The sequence below is a fragment of the Nicotiana tomentosiformis genome, chromosome 11 (assembly GCF_000390325.3).
Source record: "Nicotiana tomentosiformis chromosome 11, ASM39032v3, whole genome shotgun sequence".
In the NCBI taxonomy this organism is placed as follows: Eukaryota; Viridiplantae; Streptophyta; class Magnoliopsida; order Solanales; family Solanaceae; genus Nicotiana; species Nicotiana tomentosiformis.
The window spans coordinates 117,719,033-117,743,027 of record NC_090822.1 but is presented as its reverse complement, the minus strand read 5'-3'; the positions used below and the strand labels follow the sequence as shown (position 1 = coordinate 117,743,027).

Here is a 23,995-nt window from a genome sequence, read left to right as displayed (position 1 = left end):
TGAGCCTCAGTTCTTTCGAGGCATTATCATTACTTTACAGTCTTCAGTATTTTCAGACAGTCAATGTTTTCAGTACTTCATTAGAGGCTTCATAGACTAGAGTAACAGTTAGATAGAGTCACGGGCTTTTCATGTTACGCAATGTTGGCTACAGATATGTTTCGGACTTATGTTAGTATTTCCGCACTTCATTTATATCATTCAGACTTTCAGTATATCAGCATGTGTTAGTTTATCTTCCGCATTCAGTATGTTATGATATCACATGTTGATTCAGCCAGCAAGTTGGTTTGCTCGGTTATATGTAGTTAGGCACCGGGTGCCGTGTTACGTCCAGGCCCAGGTTCGGAGCATGACAGGTAATATGTACATAGACCTAATTACCCCTACCCTGGGAATATAAATAGGTTGTTTCTAGAAAACCCTTGGCCCGAGAGAAAGAATAAAAACAAGAAAAAGTTAATAAATGGATCATGACTAATTTTCATTTAAAAAACATGTCAAAAGAAAGTTAAATTTTTACAAGTTATCCTAATTTTCAAGTGCATATTTTAATAAAGTAGAGGAAAAGGGATGGTCTTGATCGTTTAAAAAGTAGGTGCTCTTTGGAACATTTTTCAAGTTGAGTCAATTTGGCTTACAATATTACTAAGATAAGAATATCTTTAAGGGAAAGAATAATAATCTAATTAAGATGAAGACAACAACAATCTGGAATGCTGATGCTCATTGCACTAAAACTGGAATCTGTTCTGATAAAGTGGATTGATAATATTTCAGCCTTTTTGCTTTTTATAATTGAACAAGAGATTCCATTTCATTGTCAAATAATGTGTTCCAAGTTCTTGAAAGTTGAAACTAGATAAATCTTTTTACTAGACAGTCAAATTATATATTTCAAGTAATTAGTTTCACTTCTTATGAGCAATTACTTGTAGTCAAGGGTGGAGCTAGGGAATCGCAAGAGGTTCATCTAAATCCCCTATATTGAAAAATTATATTGCATGTATATAACTTATTTTTTTTATGTATATATATAAGATGTTGAATCACTTTGATTTTTTCACGTATTTATTTTTTTTAATCCCCTAGATGAAAATTCTACCCTTTACTATCCATTTTTTTTATCTTTTAGATGACTTGACAATATAAATAACATTTAGCACTGTTATTATATATAAGTTAAACTCAAAACCAAAAACAAAAGACTCATCAGAAAAATATATTGCATAATTCAGAAGTTCACTGTAAGTTGGCAACAAATGTTTTGTTATATATAAGACTAGGTGACAGTGTCACAAGAGCTTACTCTAAAACTTAAGTTGCTATCAAGGTCAAGCCCATCTTCTAGCGAATACCAATAAACGTTTCCTAATAAATAAATTATTAAAAAAAATAGAAGAAATCACTTAGTATTTTTTTAATCGATTCGGATTTGAATCTTAATTTCCAAGATTTTCTTTGTTTATATATCCATTTCGTAATCTGTTAACTGTCCATTTTACCACCACTAAATATGAGAATGCTATCCAAGCTAGTGGTGATGAGCTAAAGTGACATTTCTATACGAAAAAACTGTTGTTCTACACCCTATCTTCCGTAAAATAATGGATTCATATCATTATTGAAAATGAAAGATGCCAAAGTTTCACTCACCAATTTGGTCATTATCTCAAAGTCTATCTCTACCTATGGTCACAGGAAAGGGAAGGAGGATATTCCACTTTTTATCATTCACTTCCATTTTTGGTACATAAGGCAATTTGATTCCCTATGAAAATTGTAATATGCAACCAAACGTGATGTAAAATATATTTGTTAGAATGATCTAACTAGGTCCAAAATCACCGTTAATGTTACGGTCTATCCACCAGTGATATTGTTCGCTTTAATCTTAAGCCCGCGCGGCTTTAAAACACGCCACTAGGGTCTAAGGCATATTTACTTATATACACAGCGTCTCTCTCATGTTTTGTCGATGTAGGATTTGTCTAGGTGGTCACATACCCCCTAGGGACACTGAGGTTTGCCCCACCACAGGTCAAGGTTGACCGCGGAGTAGCTCTAATATCATATGTAACAGCCCAACTCACTAGTGGTATTATCCGCTTTGATCCTAAGCCCGCAACTTTAAAATGCGTCACTAGGGTCTAAGGCATGTTTACCTATAAACCTAGCATCTCTCCTGTGTTTTGTCAATGTGGGATTTGCCTAGGGTGTAACATTTAAGTTGCCAACCAAACAATAAGCAAAGTGGTAGGCAATACTAGTTGTAAAAAGAATTGAAATGAGCTAGGCACTCAGCTCTTACAATTTGAAGTTTCAATGTCAAAAAAATTTCAGGAAAAACTTGAACTTCAGCTACAAATGGACCTAATTTCTATACCATTCTTTAACTACACCAGTCTCCACCAAAAATTACCAAAACTTATTTCAGAAAAAAGAATAGGAAACTAATCTTAACGGTCCACACCGAGATCATATGAGGAGGTTGTAACAGGTATCGTTAACTACTGTAAATCAGAAGGTTTCATCTTAACCAGCAGCTCTACCACAAGCCAATGGCCTTCCACCAAATTCCGCCGACTCCAAGCCAGATTATAAGGTTGACGATGGAAATTACAAACCCGTATCCCCACCATTTTGCGAGGGGGACATAGTTTGCACCGTAGAATACAGGTGCTGATCCGATTCCATAGTGAGTAATGCCACCCATAAGGTTTGAGAGGAAAGAGAGCACCAACGCTCCCAAGTATGGGGGAGTACCTAGTGCACTAGCAACGGATAAGAATGCTGTGAACATTGCTCCGATATGAGCAGCTCCACTTGCGAAGAAGTAGTGAGAGTAGAAGTACAGAAGAACAAGAATTCCGAATGACAACTGCCACGAAAGTCCTAATCCACCGACAACCTGCAAAATAGAGCGAGTAAATCAAGCACGAGCGATAAATTACTGGAGCAACCCCCATACTTATGGAGTAGTGGACACACAGATTCTTCAGTAAATCTTAGGAAAAAAGGGCAAAATGGTTTCACCACCTAACAAAAGTTGTTTCGTTGCTGATGAGAAAAGCGTTCAGTTATCCTATCAGATGTACTCACCACAGAAGTAGTCATCACAGATAAATGCTTACAGATTTATAGAGATGCTATATTGATGTCTGACCGTGGTACATAACCTTAATAAATAATACAATGTCATCAAGCAGATAAGGATGAAGCAGAAGACCACAAAGTATTATAATCCGGATCAGCTTTCTAAGAGTTCAATACATGAGCATCAGAATGAGATAATTTAGTCTTTTTATTTATATAAACAAATCCAAATATAATACTGAAGGATAGCCCCACTTCAATTCCACCTAGACTTTTCTCTTACGGTCATGCCAATCAAGGTTACATGTACCTCTTTTTAACTTCTCTCAATACACTTGTTAGTGGCAAGAGAGATGTCAAATAACAATTTACTCTACCTAAGATGGTAATTTAAATGATCTTTACGAGGCCTTTCAATAGCTCCTGCTGAGAAGTTTTTATTGACAATGTCCAACATTTTGGTCTTTAATTCACACCTACAAAGATATTTCTATGTAAAACCGTGCCTTTTCCAGTGCACAGAGAAGTGCCACAGTATCAGTTCTCTTTTCTCTTTTTTTTTTGGTTGGTTGTTGGGGGGGGCACACAAAAGGGGAATATGGGATCACAATTTTTTTTATTTTTTTTACAATAGGCGACATCATTATTGAAAGAAACTCTTAGCTATGATTAGAAATCTTCAGATAAAACTTAAAGCAAATTGTAAGTTTGTAACAACCTAAGAACTTAGGTGTCGAGATGCAAAATTGAAGGCCATGTAGCTATATGTAAAATTAGTTTTGAGCAAATAAAGAGCTCATGTCAATTTTTTTTTTTTTTTTTTAGTTTCAGAAAGGCAAGACAAAGTTCATGTCCATTGTAAATAGCTACTAACATATGTGAGATAGAGATCCTATTTGAACAATGAGGAAAATCAGTATGGCTGCATAAAAGAAGGAGAAAGCAAGTGGATGAACGTCAAATGGTGGGTACTGAGACATAAGATCTTAAGTTATATCCTAGACTTGCACATGACCCGAAAGAAGGACCAGCAAGAGCATAGGAAGTAGTTGGATATCCTCAAGTGTCTACTTCCTCTTTGCATAAATTACTGAATATTTAGCGAAAAAGCAAACAAAATATCATGCGGTGCAATTAATGAAAACAAACCTTGACCACAGTTTCACTAAACCAAGAGATGAGACCATATTTGTTCAGATAACCAGCCATCGCAATTAGTGCAGCAAACCAAGTAAGAGTGTCCCAAGCAACTGCCTCACCCAAACATTCTTTCCATGTGACAACCCCGGTGATAAGGAGTACAGATAGTCCAAGAATTGCTGCAGTAACAGCATCAACCTTTAATGTGCTACCAAATATCCAAAGACCAACCTGAAACAAAACATTCAGAGTTGGAATATCAATAGATGGTATCAAACAAATTCGAGCTACATGTATCATTTTTAATTGAACATGCATAGTGGCAAAACCAAAACACAAAAATGCATTTTTATATGCTCCTAAATATACTATGTTAGAACTATCAGACAACATGGTGAACAAAATATCAGATTGAATGAATCATACAAAATCTTCAAGCGCTATTAGGACGTCAATGAACTCAATGAAGTCTTGACATGAAAAAAAAATGTTTTTATCAGTCCAGCTTATAACAGCTTCAAGTCCACGAGGATCACCAATTAACAATTTCTGGGCCATTAAATTAATACTTCACAAGACGAGAACTTATTTTTGTGCATTGACATTTAGTTTTAGAGTCAAACTAGTGATTCTATTATCTCCCCTGCTTTTCACCAACACCTTCTCCCAAAAGGTTCCAACTTGTTACCTGAGCCTGGGAACGGTTTCCCTTATCACAAAGCTTTAATTACACATCACCATATACAAATTAAAACCCTTGAGCTAGGAATTCTCAGTCAAATGAGCACCTATCAATCCCAAAGGTGGATCCAAAATTTTAAGCTTATGGGTTCCTACAACAATCTCAAGTTAATTTACATGATAACTGGACCAACGAACTGGTTCCAAGCCAAATATTCTTATACTTTTAATAAATATTTTAGTACAAATACAAGATCTATGCAAAAGTTACTGGGTTCACGGGAACCTGTAAAGTTTGATCTAGAGAATTTTAAGCTTATGGGTTCCTACAACAATCTCAAGTTAATTTACATGATAATTGGACCAACGAACTGGGTTTCAAGCCAAATATTCTTATACTTTTAATAAATATTTTAGTACAAATACAGGATCTATGCAAAAGTTACTGGGTTCACAGGAACCTGTAATGTTTGATCTAGATCCGCCCCTAATCAATCCCATTATTCATATCGGAACTTACAAAGTCAACTCTTTATGCCTGATAGGTCTCATGTGCTTCATTTAAATTCCTGATTTACCTCACTTCCAAATAGACTAACGAAAAAATGAATAATAATGATAATACTAATGAAGGTCGGCAGGGTAAAACAAGATATTAACCTCAAGGTAGAGGTCTGAGGTATACATTCAAAAGTTCACATATATGCTCTTATGTCAATCATGGATTTCACAACTGAATAATGAAAAAGAACGCTTTCGAAAAGAAAGATAAAGGGAGCTTGTGATTATCCCTCAAACAATTATGAGATGTACATCAGAATGAAAACACAGTATATTAAAAGTAAAAAACTTGTAAAAAGGAACAGTATGGAAGTATCACCGGGTATGAGGCCAATGACTTGTCTCATCTATGTATGATCAATGCATAAAAAGTATAATACGAAAGTATCAGCTAAATATGATTAAAAAAAATGAAAATAACTATTTGTCTATGTTGACTACAGATGCACCGAAAAGTCGAGAAAATTAAGCAAAAGTTGCCAATGCTAAGCTAGTACACAAGCGTTTGAAAATGCAAAAAACCATAAGCATATATTGATCACTCAAAACTAAGTGGATCTGCATCTCTGTTTATTACGCTGGGAACAAACCAACATTTAGTGAACAATAGCTAATTGCTTGGCCATCGCCACTTCTTTTAAGGATCAGTAAAATTCAATGCAAAGTTAAGCATCCAAAAAGGGAAAAAAACCAGCTTGACAAAAGTAATGAGTCTAGGACACATTAACAATGCATATTAACCAGTAGGAGTGTCAAATGGGCGGGTTTGGCCGATTTTGGGCGGGTCAAATGGGGATGAGTCAATAACTGAGCGGGTCATTGACCGCCCAAAAGTTACATAGGCTAAGATGGGCTAAAATTTGGGTTATAGCCCAACCCGCCCAACTATTACCAAACTTTAATTAATATATAATGTTTTCTTATGAATTGTATAATTACTAAATAAGATTGTTTTTCTTTTGTTAAGGTCATATATAACATATCAAACAAATAAGAATTATTTCTAAGATATTTTGACAAAGTGTATAGATCAATTTGGGCTCAGCCCAACTTTAAATGGGTTGAGATGGGTTGCGTCAAGGTGGGTTGAGTTCAATAAACGGACGGATCAATAAGCAGCCCAACATTGGCCGGGTTGGGCTGGTCACTTGGGCTTGGGCCAAATTTGACAGCTCTATTAACCAGCAATGCATTGACAAAATCACTCTATAGAGTTGTACACACGTTTACGTCGAAGCATAATCCTCTCCTATGAAGTGTCAACATGTACTAATCCCTTAAATCTAAAAGCTTAATTTACATCCTAATCTGATCAACTCATGGTTGTTACCTTAATTCAGATATTTTCAGAAATTTACATGAAAAAAAAACACATTTCTGCTTTCAATCAACAAGTTAAAAATAATGAGACCAGCAAGCAAAACTAATTATTTCTTTTCTTACCGTAAGAAGCAGAGTTCCAGCCATAATTATCTCATTCTTAGACATTGGCCCCATTTTCTCCAACTTCTCCTTAGCCAACCTAGGTGCATCCGGACTACTCTTCACAGTAGGCGGATAAATTATATACAAAAGCAATGGAACCACAATCAAAGACACTAAACCAGGAACTATAGCTGCTTTAGCCCAATCCATCCACCCAATTGTTTGATTAATTGTACTAAGTGTCAAATTTGCACTCAAAGGATTAGCAGCCATAGCTGTCAAGAACATGGATGATGAAATAACAGAAGTTTGAAAACAAGTCAACATTAACCAAGATCCTAACTTGTGTTCAGTTCCATCACCTACATTACTTCCACAAGCTACACAAAGTGATTTTACCAAAGGCAAGAAAATCCCACCAGCTCTAGCTGAAACTGAAGGAATAGCAGGAGCTAAAAGGGCTTCACTAAAAACCAAACTATAACCTAAACCCAATGAACTACTACCAAACAATGAAACAAACTGATAAGCAATTCTATTCCCTAATCCAGTTTTAATAAAACCTCTTGCAAAGAAAAATGCAAGTGCAATTAACCATGGAATTGGATCACCAAAAGCTGAAAATGCAGCTGCAAAAGTAAGTGTTTTAGTTAAAACACAAGCACCAAGTCCCATAAGTGCAACAGCACCAAGAGGTAAAGGTTGAGTTATAATCCCAACAATTGTAGCTAAAAATATGGCTAATAATTGCCATGCATTTTTAGTAACACCAGCAGGTGCAGGAATAAACCAGAGGATAATTCCAGTGGCTATGGATGCAATTAATGGCTTTATTGCTGCACCTTGCCATGGTTGCTGCGGTGGAACTATAGCTGAAGGAGTAGTAGAAGCTGAAGCTTTTATAATTACACTTCTGGGTTTGTCAAGATTCGATCTTTTTCCAAGATTCAAGCTTTTTTCAAGATTTAAGGGGTTCTTGAATGAAGAAGTCAAAAAAGATGGGGTCTTTTTTGATATTTGAGTGGATTGTAGGGATTGGGGAGAAAAAAGGTGTGATTTTTGAGATGGGGTTGGCCGGAGACGGAGGTTGACGGCGGAGGTGAGGGCCAAAGACGCCATCTTTGTGATCTGTAAGAGAGAAAATCTGGGAGTAATAGGGGAGTTGAGTTTATAGTATGGGCTAAATTTTGTGGGAGTGAATCTTGACCGTTGATTAGAAATTGAACGGTAGTGATGGCGTTTGGAATATACACGGTAAATGACAGGGCCAGCTTTTGTTTAGTCTGTTGTGTCAGCATTGCGAACTCCGTCTCTGTGTGAAATAGGCTTCTTGCTAAGTCCGTCACTGTTCTTGATGCTAAAACGCGCCGGCTCAACGCTAAAATGCGCCGTTTTAAAGTTTGTAGCTAACTTGAGCTTTCCACGTGGCGGTAGATGAACGGTGAAGTGGCTGATTTAGTGACTTAAGGATCGACCCACATTCTATTGTGTGACACGTGACATGATTTAGTTGGTGGAGGTCATGCTGTGTTGACCCAAAAATGGTAAAGTCAAGGGATTTGGGGTATGGGAGGAATATAAAGGATAAAATTACACAAGAGGCCGGAAGGGTATAATCTAACTATCAACAAAATCATGAAAGGTAATAATTAATTTTTTTTTTTTTAATAAGAGAATTTGCCGTCACTATCCTTTGATATATGATCGTACTAGACAAGCCTACGGTCTCGATCGAAAAGGTATGCAAATGAATTCGAACCCTAGACCTCACATTTAGAAAGCCTCATGTTCAATCAACTCAACCAACCTCGTGTTGATAGAATAATTAAGGTACGCATAAACTGAGTCGTAGGTTAATATCTTTTCATATTTAAAAGAAGGATGAAATTACCAAAGAGGGCTTTTAAGTGATGTTATTGACAGCCACAGAAATGCAAAATGGTGGCATGTTGGGAAAAAAGACAAAGAAGAGAGTTCAGAGAAGTGTGAGGTTGTGGTAAATCTCAAGAACAGAGAAGTAATGTCAAAATGGAAGTGCCTCTTTTTCTGATCCAAAGGTCAGAGAATTTAGAAGGCAAATTCACCTGAACCTCACGATTTTCTGTTATTTGTCTTTATTCAATCAATAGGACAACTTACATGTTCAACCTCCCTTTTTCACTAGGGCCAGTGTACTACTTACATAGTGGCCTGTTATTTGTTAATATATGTACTACTTAAAGCTGTAATTTTGGACCAATTTATATGCATTTAGGCTAAATTTTCCCGCAGACGTTATCTTCCACCAATATAACTATAGTTAACTCTCTCAACAAATACTTAAACATATACGGAGAAATCACATAGCGTTTTTATTCCCGTTAATACTAAAAATTCGAGATTTCATGATTCTCAACTTAGTGCATTGATCACTGGCCCCATGTTGGGTGCTACCTCCCTCATACTAGTATTTCCAAATAAAAGGCTTTATTTTTCAAAGAAAGATCCTCTTTTAAACATGTTTCTTGAAACTTTTTCAAATAATGCTTTGAAAAAGAAAAGAGTCGAGGGTCTACTGGAAATAATATCTCTATTTTCACAAGGTAGAGATAAGGTTTGCGTACACACTATTCTCCTCAGACCCCAATATGTAGGATTACACTGGATATGTTGTTGTTGTTTTGAAAAGGAAAATCTCTTAAAAGATTTTCAAAAAAGTTGTCTAAATGGGCACGCATTGAACACCATGAAGCGGATATAAAATTTAAGTCTATAAATGAAAGGATGTAGCTTAGACTTGGATAGATAAAAACTCGATGGTCCCGGTTTGGCTCATACATAAAATGTTATTCATATGTTCCAAATTTATTGGATATATCTCAAGCCTACTGAATTCATGAGTCCAGATTTTATAAAATAATTAACCCAAATAATCGTTCATTCAATCACTTAAATTAAAAATAGCTGGTAGAGGTACAATATATGCATAATTTATGTATTATATATGTATAATTGTGTATAATTAATTTATATGGCTTGAAAAAGTAAACAATGAATATAGCCGACTATTTGTGTAAAGATCTCTTTTTTTATAGTCGAAACCAGGCCCCTTTTTATCGGCCCATGTTGTCTTAATCTCTTAAGTTCGGCCTGGTTGATTCCTAAAATCTCTCCTCACAATTTCGTAACATGTAGAGATAGTACTGTTTAATTATGAAGGGGGAAAAATTGAAAACGTATTTGTGGAAAAAGCAAATGTGTATTTAGAGATAGTTTATTCTTAAAAGGGGTAATAATCTTAAGCCACTTGTTAGACACACTGCTTTTTGTGATGTTCCATGCATTTATTGGGAGCAGTGGTTTTGGCAATAAGATAGAGTCATGTCTCAAATTTTCTTTAGAAAAAGACGTTCTGAAATTGATATAGAGGCAAAGGATGATACATCAATAGCTAATAAAGATCAACCGTTTTGCTTCTTTTACTTTTATATGAGCAGGTGCTTGCAGCTCGCTCGCTGTCTACTAAATGAGTCACTCCCGGATCTTATCTTTAATCTCAATCAAATTGAAATCAAATTAATAAAGTGAGAAAGAAAATAATAAAAAGATTCGATATGGTGCTCACTAAACCTCCGAAATATCTAATAAGTTGAGTCTTAATTATGTGAGTCATATAGAACGTCAACTCATAAAATGGGGGTTATAAGTAAGGAAAATATAGGACACATTTGTAATGGAGAGGACCTAATTGAATTAGTAACAGAGAACTGAAATAAACTATGGGACCATTTGAACCTTTTTCCTATTTTATAGGATAAGTTAATATTAAATATTGAAATCATGAGCAGCGTAACGTCGCTTTGGCCGAGTGGTTAAGGCGCTTGCCTGCTAAGTAAGTGGGGTTTCCCCGCGTGAGTTCGAATCTCACAGGCGACGTTTGAATTATTTTGAGCCACTGATCTTTTATTTCTATCCTCTTCTTCCCCCCCCCCCCCCCCCCCCAACATTAGGAATTTAGGATTATTACATTTTTGCCTTTATCTCAATTTTATCGATCTCCAAGTCACATTGATTAAATTTTATATATATACAGACTATAATCATTGCGTATCTTTAATTTTCAACAGCAAACTTGAAATTAAATAAAACATTTCACACGAATTGTTTGACTACATGAGATAAATATAATATTATCGAACAAATGAACTAATAGCACTATACATGCAATGTTTAAGTAAATATTATTTACCCCAACTTTGCTTTGAAAAATTGGGTAAATAAAATAAATAATGCAATGGCAAACTGTTAAAATAAATAAACAAATAAGAAAAGGAACTAGCAGCTAATATATAACTGAACTAACATACATATTTGCAGTGAAAATGACATTGTAACTTATAAGCCGTTATAACTGAGATGTCATAATCATGTAACTAAAATTGCCAAAATCAAAGAAAATGAACACATTACTTAAGATATAAATAAGGAATCTGTTTGGATCATGGGCAAAACCTTAATTCATTTTTGATTCTTTCTTTCTATTCGTGAATTGCAAGTTTGGGAAATTGTAAGTTTATGTGTAACCAACTTTAATATTATCGAAAAATCAATTGATGAAAACGAAACTGAAAGCTACTTGAGAGACGTACTATCGTGCATGGCTTTTCAATTCATTCTCTAATTGGTAGGTTATAAAATGAACTTGAATTTGTGATTATTTGTGAAATAAAAACTTAATTTGAGTTAATTTTTGTACACTAACAGTTTAAAGAATTTTTATACTATTAAGTTAACTAAAAGATAATACATGTAATTGTCAATAAAAGTGACAAGTTATTAACTGCAAGTAAAAACCGATAGACGAAAACGAAATCAAAAGCCACTCGAGAGACGTACTACCGTGCATGGCTTTTCAATTAATTCTTCGTTTGGTAGGTAAAACGAATCTTGGATTTCTCATTTTGCAATATAAACTTTAGTTGGATTAAGACTTCTCAAGGCAATTTTCGCTAGTGATTTTATAGTGGATAAAGTTTAATTACATTAATATAATAAATAATATTTTAATAACTTTAGTGTTATAATAAATATAGCATTTGACAAGGTGGATTGCTCTGATGGTAAGCACCCTCCACTTCCAACCGAGAGGTTGTGAGTTCGAGTCACCCCAAGAGTAAGGTGGGGAGTTCTTGGAGGGAAGGATGTCGGGGGTCTATTGGAAACAGCATCTCTACCCCAGGGTAGGGATAAGGTTTGCGTACACACTATCCTCCACAGACCCCACTAATCGAATTATACTGGGTTGTTGTTATTTGTTATTTATTCATTAATTATGTGAAAAAATAAATATTTTTTTTCCTTTTGGGGCGAGAGAAAAGATAGAGGGTGATTGATTTAGGGTTTTTCTTATACACCATAATGGAAGACAATTAAATATACCTTATCTCGGTCTTATGTCACATCAGAACATTGACTAACTAATTCTTCCATAAATGTGAGATCAAATTTGGAAGTGAAGTTTACTTTGCCTTGTATGTTTTTTAATCTATATGCCAATCTTAAACCTAAAAACCTAGAAGGAAATAGGTGGAAGAAACAAAAATGCAGGCGCCTATTCTGGGCGAGTAAGTTTTTACCATGCTAATAGCTTGTTTGGCCTGAAAAAAATTAGTTTATTTTGAGAAGTGCTTGTGTTTGGCTAATCATATAAAAAACACTTTTGAACTACAATTTGTGTTTGGCCAAATTTTTTAAAAAATATTTTTTAAGTGTCAAATTACGAATAAGGACCTGAAGAGATTTTCTTAATAGTTAATGTTGTATAAGTAGATAAATAATTACGAATATTTATTATTAAAGATAATTATTAATTTTTTATATTATTTAAATAAAATATAAAAATAGAATTGAAAAGCACTTTATTCTTTCAAGATAATTTAAATATATCAAAAATTATTCAATAAATACGAAAGTTCATCCCAAAAATTATTATATATTACTTAATAGTTTAAATTAAGTAAGGTTCTTTTGGTATATATAATATTTTGATAAGGGTATTTTTGGTAGGAAGAAAAGTCAAAACTGCTTCTGTTTCTGCTTCTTAAAAACTGCTTCTTCTAGCCAGAAGTATTTTTTTTTTTCGAAAAAACTTGGCTAAACATAGAGTTGTCAATATGGGTCGGGTCGGGTTAACCCACCCAGCCCACCTGGGCTTTAGCAATTGACGGGCTAGGCTAGGCTAGCCCACAATCATGATGGGCCTTATAATGGCTAGCCCACCCAAGCCCTATGTGGGCCGCGGACTCCCACGGATCGACCCATCATTTTAAAATTATAATTTTATATTTTTTTAAGTACTAACCTAAAAAAAGATAAATGTTTAAAAGTAAAAAAATATCTTATTGGGAAAAATTCGCAAAACTTAATAATTTTTTACACTGTTCTAATATATCACAATAAACACTAAAAAGGTAAAAGACAAGACTCAAAACAAACTATTCAAGAGAACGTCTATGATGCTTATAGGAAATCCAACACATCATCTTCATCAAACACATTTAAATCCGTTTGTGATAAGGTTGTCTTAACATATCCAATCTCATCTACATCCACAATTCATATGCAATATTAATTAGTTAAATATTAAGAATAATTAAATTTTTAAAACTAATAATATTCAAATTCACAAAAAAAAATTACCAGTTTGATTTTGAAAAAAGTCGTGTAACTAATTTCGAGTAGTAACAAGTGTTTGGACATTTTCATGATGGATGCATCTCCTGTACCTGGTATGGACACGCCCACCAATGCTAAATGTTGATTCTGATGCTAGTATGCTACAATGTCATATACTTTTTATATTTTATATATTTTAAATAAATATTTTTAATTATTAGGCCCACGGGCCGGCCCAACCCAGCCTCAGTCAAGCCTTACGGGTTGCATGCTTACTCGTGTCGGGCTTAAAAGTCTCATTTTTAAATGGGCTCCAAAAATTCTAGCCCAACCCTACTAAATCATAGGCTAGACTGGGTTGGCCCGGCCCAACAGGCTAATCTCATGTTGACGGCTCTAGCCAAACATCTCAAATTGAGAAGAAAAAAAAAAAGAAGCACTTTTTTGAAAGAAAAAAAAATACTTTTGCCTTGGCGAGAAACTTGGTCAAACATGCTATAAAAGTGTATATCAGTGTGACTAACCTCATTAGTTCCCTAATTTGTTATTACGGTTATTTAATAAAATAAACTATAAAACATACTGTAAAATATAAATGGAGGAAAAATAATTAGAATCACATTCCGATCTTTTTTACATTCCAATCTTAAAAAAGATCGAATTCATGACTACCCTCTCTTCCTTCTCTCGTTTTTAACTTATACACATTAAAAATAAAATACTCTTATACAATTAGGGTACTTTAATTTGTTGTAGCACAGTTTTGCCTTATTGTTTTGTTAGAGTAATTTCATTTATTATGGATAATTATTCCTAATTAACTTATAAGTGATATCGATCATATACAAAAAAAATTATACTATTTAAAGAAGTTAAACAATTTTTTTAAAGAAAAAACATATCCTCCCTTTCTAATTGTGCCCAAAAGCTGACCTCATGCCAATGCATAATTTACGTAATCAAACAATCGTGTCAAAAAGATATTCAGAAACCTTCCAGACAAATACCGATATTAAAGTCAGATCAGTTAGTTATGGAATGTCATAAATCTTGAGGTGAAATGATTTAGGGAAGCACTTACTTTCATTCTGTAGCTAATTACCTTTTAACTATACAGAAATCACTTTAATTTGCCTCCTAACCTAAATCGACAAAAGAATATCTATCTTAGAGCTTTTTCTTGTAAAGACACCTCTCACCAGCAAACCCAACAGGCATGGAAATGGATACATGACTGAAAATGTAATGGGCAAATATTACTTTTAGTCTGTGATCGAAACTATATATTTGGTAACGGTAAATATATATATGAATATGAATAATTATAAATTTTATACATTTTTTGGCTATCATTTTTACATCGGCTATACAATATCATTTTTCGAAATGTATTCGCACTAAAGGATCGTTTGGTTCCAAGGTGGAATATCCAGGAATAACGGTCCTGGGATTATTATCCCACCTCCAATATAAGATACTAGTTAATACCAAGATCTTTTGGTATAAAATTTATAACGGTATTAACTAATATCCATAACCAAACATAAAATAAATATAATCTCACATTCTATTTAGGGATTAGTATTCTAATCCCGGTAACCAAACGAGCCCTATAGGTTAAGACAGATCATAAAAAGAAATCACTTCATAAGTTTTCTCTAGAATTTGAACCTTTGTCTCTATCATTTCACTTGTTCAAATATTAAAATTATTCCCAATTTTATTATAACCTTTTCATTGATATCTAGCACCAGATAAAAGATAATCTCAATTTCTGTTACTTATTGTAGTGGCGGGCGTTCGGTACTTCAGTACGGTATTTAATAATTACAGTTCGATACTTTGGTATTCAATATATTAATTGTGCGTACCAAATACCGTACCATAGTAGTTCGGTACTGTTCGATATTTTCTTATTTGGTTCAGTATAGTTTCGCTACGATTTCGATAACATATTGTATACGGTCGAAACCGGGCTCATCTATTGTATGACAAGTCATGAAACGTGACAGGTTGAAGCTCGACCCCGGATTATATCGAACCAAGGCGTGAAGTCAAATCATCGAGCTCGTGACTCCGGGACCGAACAAGATTGAGAAAACTTTATCGGGCCGAATAACGGAAGGCCAAAAATTCGCAATCGGTTGAATATCACGGCAGAAATCTCGGCACGTATCAAGGAGAGGCCGATTAATTAGCAAATTATGAGATTTTTACCTTTTATAATTGTATTGTGTACGGGTAAAACCGAGCTCGGTGTTCGATCGAGCTTGTGAAATGGAGGGCCAAGGTCGGTACATCTGTAATTGGGTAAAAATATAAGTCCGAGGTTCGATCTCACATCCAACATGGTCAACCAATGGCGGAATATAATATTCAAGATTGGACCCAAAGCATCATCAAAACTAAGCCATCGAGATTATCAGATTTTCCCTCGAGTCTACCGAAGGCGTAACCGGTCATGTTTCTGACGGTCTCGAAGAAAGCTCTGCCAACTCATCCGACAGGTGTCCGTGATTCTTGCCATTTACCAATCTTTTTGGTAGAAATTACGGAATTAGCCAAAAAGGGAACCAACGGTCTTCAAAATCAAGGACTTATGTTTTTTATAGTACAATAAAATAATACCCCAAAGGGTAGGTCTCCCTCAATATATAAAGGGGACTTGACAATTCATTAAACACATTGTAACACATATCAAAAAAGCAATATACTGTTATCTCTAGCTTTGGCACAGTTCATTTTACTCCGGCATCGATAATATTAGTTCTAACTCGAGGGAGATTAATCTCCCAAGGCTAGGATTGCTAAACTTGTGTGGTTTGTATTTATTTTTTATCTTTTATTCCCATAATTACTCTGATTTTTTACTCTGTATCAAATTAAATCACATGTCCTTAAAACTATATACAAATTCAATTGTTATCCGATTTTGAGGGTAACCACATACCAAGCTCTATAATATTACGCAGCAACAAGAAGCTCCTAGATGAAAGGATTCACTAGATTCATCTATGATTCACAGAAAAACATGTCCAAACTTTTAGACATATTCTTTGATGATCAAAGAGAATGCATTATAGGGCAGCGAAAGGGTAAAAGCTCATGAGATTTCCGTTTCTCAGTGTAGGACACTAGGACTGTAGGAAATATTTCGGTATATTGGTATACTGAAATATCGAGCACTCAATACCGAATATCGTATTAAAATATTAAAATACTAAAAAATTTATATCGAAATATCGAAAAAACTTATACTGAAATATCAAATTAATTCGGTCCTATATTCGAAATTCGATTTTTTTGATATTCTGCTCACCCCTAACTTATTGTGCTATGTTTCTTTATTACCCTAGCCATAATTTCATTTTGAACTGATTAACTTCCCTATTGAAAATGACTGTGTTGCTACCTTTAGGAGTGACAGTGAAAAGGAAAAAAGCTATCATTGTTCTTTGAATTCTACCATTAAGGTTAAGTAGTAATTAATGTTATGACTGCAAAGTCCTAATGACAATTAGCGCAAGCTGACTTTGCATTCTTTTATGTGGAAAGTTCGTATTCCAAGTGGACTTATCACCTTCGAGATTAAACCCCATTAAAGGAAAATTTTACTTGCGTGTCATATCCATAATCCTTGATTAATATCCATAATCGTTGATTTTTCACAATACTACGCAAAACATGCAAGCGCACACATAGATAGAAAATACATATCATACACGAGGACGGCTAAGAATGTCCATTAAAAGAAGCAGATGAATAAGATTGTTTTTTAAGCACGAATAAAAGGCGATCTAATTATTTATCCATAAGATAGCTTGTTCAATCCACTAATAAAAAACATAATTGCTTACATTTCAAAAAGTTTTGTACACGAAAGACTAATAGACAATATCACTAATCTCTACAATATTCATATGTGACTATACATATATTCCTTCAAAAGTACATGGTGATTATTACAAACATCAAATTGAAGTAAAAATGACCAAATTACCCTATTTCTAATTACATCATTTAAAGTATAAGGTAATGCAAAATATCCTATACAAAGAGTTAGGTGCATTGCAGGAAATAAAAGTATATATCTACCAGGAAATGATCCTTATTCTCATGAGATTCTTTACCCTCTCATCTTCAATTTCCTGTCCAAATTTATCTCAATATATGAGGTTTTATATGAACTATATAGGATTGAAATTATGTGGTCTAATATTGAAAGAAAAATAAAAGGTCTTGATATCCATAGGAAAATTAAGGTTGTTCTAGGATTATTCAACTTGGAAATCAAGAAAAGGGAAAGGTGAAACATCTTTCATCAATTCCTCCAAGTCCCACTCTCCCACTTTTAGATCATCTCCTTCCCAATAATTCCCTATCCCTCCAAAATTCTCTACTTTGATATTACTACTACTATTGAAATGGCTAGTCAAGTTGGTCATATTGTTATTATTAGGGTTATTGTTTTGGCTGCTCCTTTCAACTAAATTCCCACCTTCAACATTTTGATACTCAATACTTACACTCTCCAATGGTGGAACATAGATCTCTCCTTCAATTCCAAGATTTCCTCCAAATATCCCATGATTATTCCCATAAAAAAGACTTCCATTAGTCACATTCCCTCCTTGTACCATGCATGGTTGTGTAGTCAAGTATGAAGGTGCACCAAATCTACTAGGCATGTTCATTAGACTGTGCTCGAGCGTTGGCAAAGGATCGATAATGGTGTTTAGGGCCATCGATGAGGAAGAAGACGACGTTGAGTCCATGTACATGGCCATTAGGTTATGTTTTTCCATTGACATGAACCCTTGATTGATTCCCATGTTGAGATCTTTGCAGGGTTCTGAGGATGAATCACTTGCATTTGGTGATGGTGTAGAAGAAGAAGATGAATTCTTTAGCCTCTTTTTCAATGTCGAATTCCAGAAATTCTTGATTTCATTATCAGTACGTCCTGGCAAACGTCCAGCTATTTGTGACCACCTTTGAAATAGAAAAAAGGAAATAGGAGTCAACATATAGGTCAAATTGTGTAAAAGTGAAAGTGAGACATACATGTACGTAGTTTAATTTTATTATTTGTTTGGAAATGTTATTCTTAAAAAGAAGATTGTAACAAGTGGAACAAATTCTAACTCTAAGTCCAAGATGCTAAAACACTTGATCAATATTTATTAAAATCCATCTTTAATTTGCCCTTTTGACTAAGAAGAACTAAGTGCTTAATTATGTGAAACAACCTAAATGAGAACAGCGCACATGCATGTTTTATAATTATATTTCTTGTTTGTTAATATTATTAGGATTTAGGATTTTACTTATAAAAAAAAACTACTTCCCCTCCGCCAGATTTGCTAGCTAAAAAATTAAATAGATATGCTATCAACTTCTATAATCACCAATTAACTTCTAATCATACAGTATAACATATAAATTAAGAAACCTATGATATTACCTATCTTTCCTTATTTAAATCCATAAAATTTTATAATAAATAAAATACCTCCTATTAAATGACCAGTTGGCGAGATGTCTATTTTCTTCTTTGCTTCTTTCCTCTTCCAATTAGACAAAATCTCAATATATATATATATATATATATATATATATATATATATATATATATATATATATATATATATATATCAGAAAAATAAAGAGAAAGATTCATTCGTTAAGTAACACCAAATTCTTGAAAAGAATGTGAACTCCATTAATTGTAAGCAAGTAACCAAAACTACAAACCTTAAACAGATGGAGATTATCAGACTTTAATTTAGGGGATGCTAATGCAATTCTAGAAAACATTAGGGATTGTCCAGTGGTAGACCTAATTGTGTGTTTAATTACAAAGAAATTAAATTAGGCGCGCAGAATAATTTGGTGGATGTTAACTCATTGAAAACGTATAGCTAAAGATATGCATGTCTATAAATCATATTATTAAGCTGTTGAAGTCAATAACATCATGATTAGCTTTATCATGTTGCCAATGAAGATTACCTGGAATTCACTGTGTTGTCCCCTTAATATTACTAAGATTCATATATATATATATATATAGTTTCCTTCTTCCTACCAACCACCCCGCCAAACCCTAGTGGTGAGATGGGGTGGAGAATAATTACCTAATTTATATATACTAACACTGCTGTAATGATTTTAATGTTATGAGTGTATGTTAACTTGTCCTAATAAATTAATTACATTATACTTTTTTTGTTATTATTTTCACTTATTATGAACGGTTTCATATAGTTATCATTTAGATGACATAACTTTTTAATTATCAATGTTTAGATATTAAACTATTGGGAAAAATAATTCTTTATGCGTTAATAGTATTTGTATAGTAGGAATTTTGTTCCTTATTCACCTTTTTTTTTTTATAGAAATATCGTCATGCAGACTAGTAGTTTTCAAAAGACGTGGACATTAATCTTCAATCTTATTCACTCAAAATACATTTATATTTATATTCTAAAATTTTCAAAATTGTGATAATATTTTATGTATAATCGAATTCAAAGAACATTATTATGTGTATGCTGCAAATTAATTATGTGTGTGGTTATAATGCCTTTATTTTATTTAGAAAATTAGGGATCCCGCTAGGTACTGAAAAATAACACTAAGAAAATTGGAGTTTGATTAATGGTCCTTAATTACCATGTATTCAGGTTTTCTTCCTAAAATAAAATAAAAAATAAACCTTAAGAATTATTCTCCCTTAATTATCCAACCCCCTCACGCCACACACGCACACACACTAACAAAAGAAGTAAACTGAAAAGAACGAATAGGGAAACTTAATCTAAATATTTATCCTAAATTCCCTGTATGTTTTCTCGTGTCAAAACTTCTGAGAAAACGACTGCAGTTTCCCTCGTATTCATACAGGTAAAAATTGATGCATTCTCATGCATAAGTTAATAATCTTTCTTGCTTAGCAGATTGATGAAATTATCAAAGTTGTCTTGAGAAAAAGTTTTACTACTTATATTCACTGACATTACGAAAAATTTTTACTACTCCTATCAGTAAATTTTGACTTGTAGTATCAGATAACTTACCTTATTATTTAGTTTACTAATCTCGCTGATTATGGATGACTAACTATAGTTCTTATATCTTTTAGGTGGTTTATAACAATAACATACCCGGTATATATTTCTACAACTGAGTTCTAGGTAGAGTAATGTGTACCTAGACCTTACCCTTACCTTGTGTACAGTGGCGGAGCCACCTTATAGGGAGGGTCTTCGTGAGAAAAATATACTGTGTAGCTAGGTAAAAAAATAAATTATATGTAAATATACTATGTATGACTCCTCTTAATTTCTTGGTATGTTTACTTTTATATATTTTGACGCCGCTTAACGAAAATTTTGGCTCCGCCACTGCTTGGATAAGTATATACAGGTTGTTTCCGAAAACTCACAGCTCAGGTAATCACAGTAAACATCGGTAAAGATAAAAATTTGTTTGGTTAATAGTATAAAAATTTGTTTGACACTTATAAAATGTATAAAAGTTAAACTCGTCCAAAATACTAGTGACCTTCATGCACCAATAAATCACATGAACACATTGAGAGAGAAAAAAAAAAAAAGAGAAAAAGAACAGAAAGAGAAAAAGAACAGAAAGAGAGAGATATACCTGTTCCCAAGAAGGGAATGTAAATGGATAATAAGTTCTTCTTCTTGAGGTGAAAAAGCACCTCTTTTAAGATCAGGCCTCAAATAATTAATCCACCTTAGCCTACAACTCTTCCCACACCTTTGTAATCCTGCATTTCTTGCTACATCACTCCAACACCCTTGTCCATTTGTCAACATATAATGCATCAGCTTCTCATCTTCCTCTGGTGACCATAACCCTTTCCTCAACTTCACGTTCGCGTTGTTGTTGTTGTTGTTACTGTTCGTCCCGTTCTTGCCTGAGGAGGAAGAAGAGAACTCAGGCTTCCTCATTGTATGGATTCTTTGTTTTGTGTTCAGAGACTCTTTTTCCTGTCTCCCCAACTGTTTTGATGTAAAAAGAAGTCACAACTTTATATTGATGAGCATCATCATCCTCAAAAACATTTTTTTTTTTTTAAAAAGAAAAAGAAAAAAAGAAATTAGAGAGAGAGAGAGTGAAACTTCCATGGAATGAAAATCATAATCATGATGATATTGATGGTTGTGGGGTTTTGCTTAGAAATGGGGAATCAAGAAATGACAGGGTATAAGGGATAAAACATAGGGGTGGGAGATAAGACGCGGATTCAATATTTTAATTTGACGAATTTAATATTTATATTACGTAACGTATTTATTATTGAATTCATTTGCGTATTTTACAATTATGATATTAGAACTTTAATACCTATTGAAATTTTTTGTTATATATTAAATATATATTGTATGCTCAGTATAGAAAAATATTGGGTTCAGATAAATCCGTTAAAACTACTTTAGTGTGTGTGCGGAGGAGGGGTAGGGTGGTGTTGGTTGATAAGTCTAGGTAAAAACGGTTTGGAAAAGGATAGATGGTCTTCTTGTCTTTGACTCCATATCTTGTCTTTTTCCTCTATGTATATTTCTTCACTAGTAAGTTAATGATTAAAAGTTGAAGGGGTACTAAAATATGTATATACTCTATGAATATTGGTATATCTTTGATACAACTCTATAAGTGCATGAAATTAAAATGGAAAGTTTGTTTTGTAACCAAGTCTAATATTATTATGATATATATTTGCTTCCACTTCACATAATCTACCCCACCCCCTGCCGACAAAAAACCACAATATATAAATCCACACGTGTACATAAAGATAAGAGAAAATATGATTATTATTTTATAAAAGCAGGATGATGGTTTTGGATGTGGTGGAAATTTTCAAGAATTCAAATCATCAGTTATAATACATGATCTTTGAATGGAAATTAATCATCCACCAACATTTTTCCATTTGTAAAATGACACACTCTATTACATTATTAAAATAAAATACCAATACAAAGAAGTATTAATCGTCTTAAGAAGATATGGAATATTATTTTTCAAGGGACTGATATTTTTAGCATTTTCTTGAATATCTAATTTCAAGGGACTGATATTTTTAGTATCTTCTTGAACATCTTTCAAGGAACTGATATTTTTAGCATGATATTTTAATATTATACAAATTTTTACATCCAATAGTTTTCTTCTTTTCTTGATCGTTGAGTCTCTAGAAATGTTCTTAATATTTGAAAGATAATTTAATAACTGCTCAAATTATCGTGCAAAACTAAAATAAAACAATTGAATTTGAATTTTTTCTTTTTTAGATAGAATAACATCCTTATAAAAAAAATGAACGTCCTTATGCTATAGTTTTAATTAAACCCCACCATTTTGATTTTAGTTTTTTATAACCATCAAGGTTACGGTGGAGTGGTATGTACTGCTCATTTCTCAGGGGCGGCCAGACCCTAAAGCAAGTGAAGTTGCTTTAGGCCCCAAAAATTTAAGGGCCTCAAAATTACTATTTCTCTATAGTCAATCTTATTTTATGTTTTTACTGAATTATATTTCTCTATTCATTAGTTAGTCACGTAACTATATCAAATAATCTAGCTTATCATTTATTTTTCTTACATAAATTATACTCTCTCCGTCCTAATATATATGAAAGTGTTTGACTGGACATGGAGTTTATGAAATAAAGAAAGACTTTTGAAACTTGTAATCTAAAATAAATCATAAAAATTTGTGGGTTAGAAATCAACTCATTAAGTGTAAAACTGAAAATCTAAAGTTGAATTGTTTCCAAATATAGAAAGAGGATTGGCTATAAAAAATAGGAGTCACATAAGTTGGGACGGAGGAAGTATGTTTTCTGGGTTCTCCCATTTCAGTAAATTCATTCAATTTTTTGTACTTTATAAAATCAAGTTCTCATTTTTTTCATTTCACATCCTCACTTGTTTAATATAAAAAAAAAAAAAATATATATATATATATATATATATATATATATATATATATATATATATATATATATATATATATATATATAAGGCCTCTTATTAAGGTTTTGCTTTAGGTTTCAGATGTTGTTGAGTCGTCCCTGTCATTTCTTAACCAGAAGTCGGGTTTGAATCCTTGGTGGAGCCAGTGTCGGATGCAACCTCAAAGTACCGGATTCATATGAACCAAGTACTTTCGATGCGGCGTATGAATTTAAGCGTAAAAAATACCTAAAATTGCAAGAAATAATATATATAAACCTATAACTTTAAAAATATAATAAGTTTGAACCCATAGAACTTAAATTCTAGATCACCCTCTCAGTGAAGCCTCTTTATTAGAGATCATTTGACCATTCAAAATGAAATTTTTCAGTGCAAATTCAAATTAATCAGTCCAAAGCGGGATCAGAAAGAAAATAAAAATC

At 33.4% G+C, this 23,995-nt stretch overlaps 2 protein-coding genes and 1 non-coding gene across 3 annotated transcripts; 1 reads left to right on the top strand and 2 right to left on the bottom strand.

The window, feature by feature from the left end:
- Positions 1-2,257: 2,257 nt before the first annotated feature.
- Positions 2,258-8,151, bottom strand: LOC104103467 (dicarboxylate transporter 1, chloroplastic). Its single transcript, XM_009611379.4, has 3 exons — positions 6,922-8,151; positions 4,246-4,467; positions 2,258-2,911 (listed from the first exon to the last, which is right to left on the bottom strand). Exons 1-3 carry the CDS (start codon positions 8,020-8,022, stop codon positions 2,549-2,551), a joined length of 1,686 nt encoding a protein of 561 aa, XP_009609674.1. The 5' UTR covers positions 8,023-8,151; the 3' UTR covers positions 2,258-2,548.
- A 2,585-nt stretch (positions 8,152-10,736) lies between these two features.
- On the top strand, positions 10,737-10,818 carry TRNAS-GCU (transfer RNA serine (anticodon GCU)). Its single transcript has one exon. It is a non-coding gene; the product is annotated as a tRNA-Ser (tRNA).
- Positions 10,819-17,391: 6,573 nt separating this feature from the next.
- On the bottom strand, positions 17,392-21,614 carry LOC104103466 (transcription factor MYB46-like). Its single transcript, XM_009611378.4, has 2 exons — positions 21,226-21,614; positions 17,392-18,549 (listed from the first exon to the last, which is right to left on the bottom strand). The coding sequence occupies exons 1-2, from the start codon at positions 21,537-21,539 to the stop codon at positions 17,832-17,834; spliced, it is 1,032 nt and encodes a 343-aa protein (XP_009609673.1). The 5' UTR covers positions 21,540-21,614; the 3' UTR covers positions 17,392-17,831.
- Positions 21,615-23,995: the final 2,381 nt, after the last annotated feature.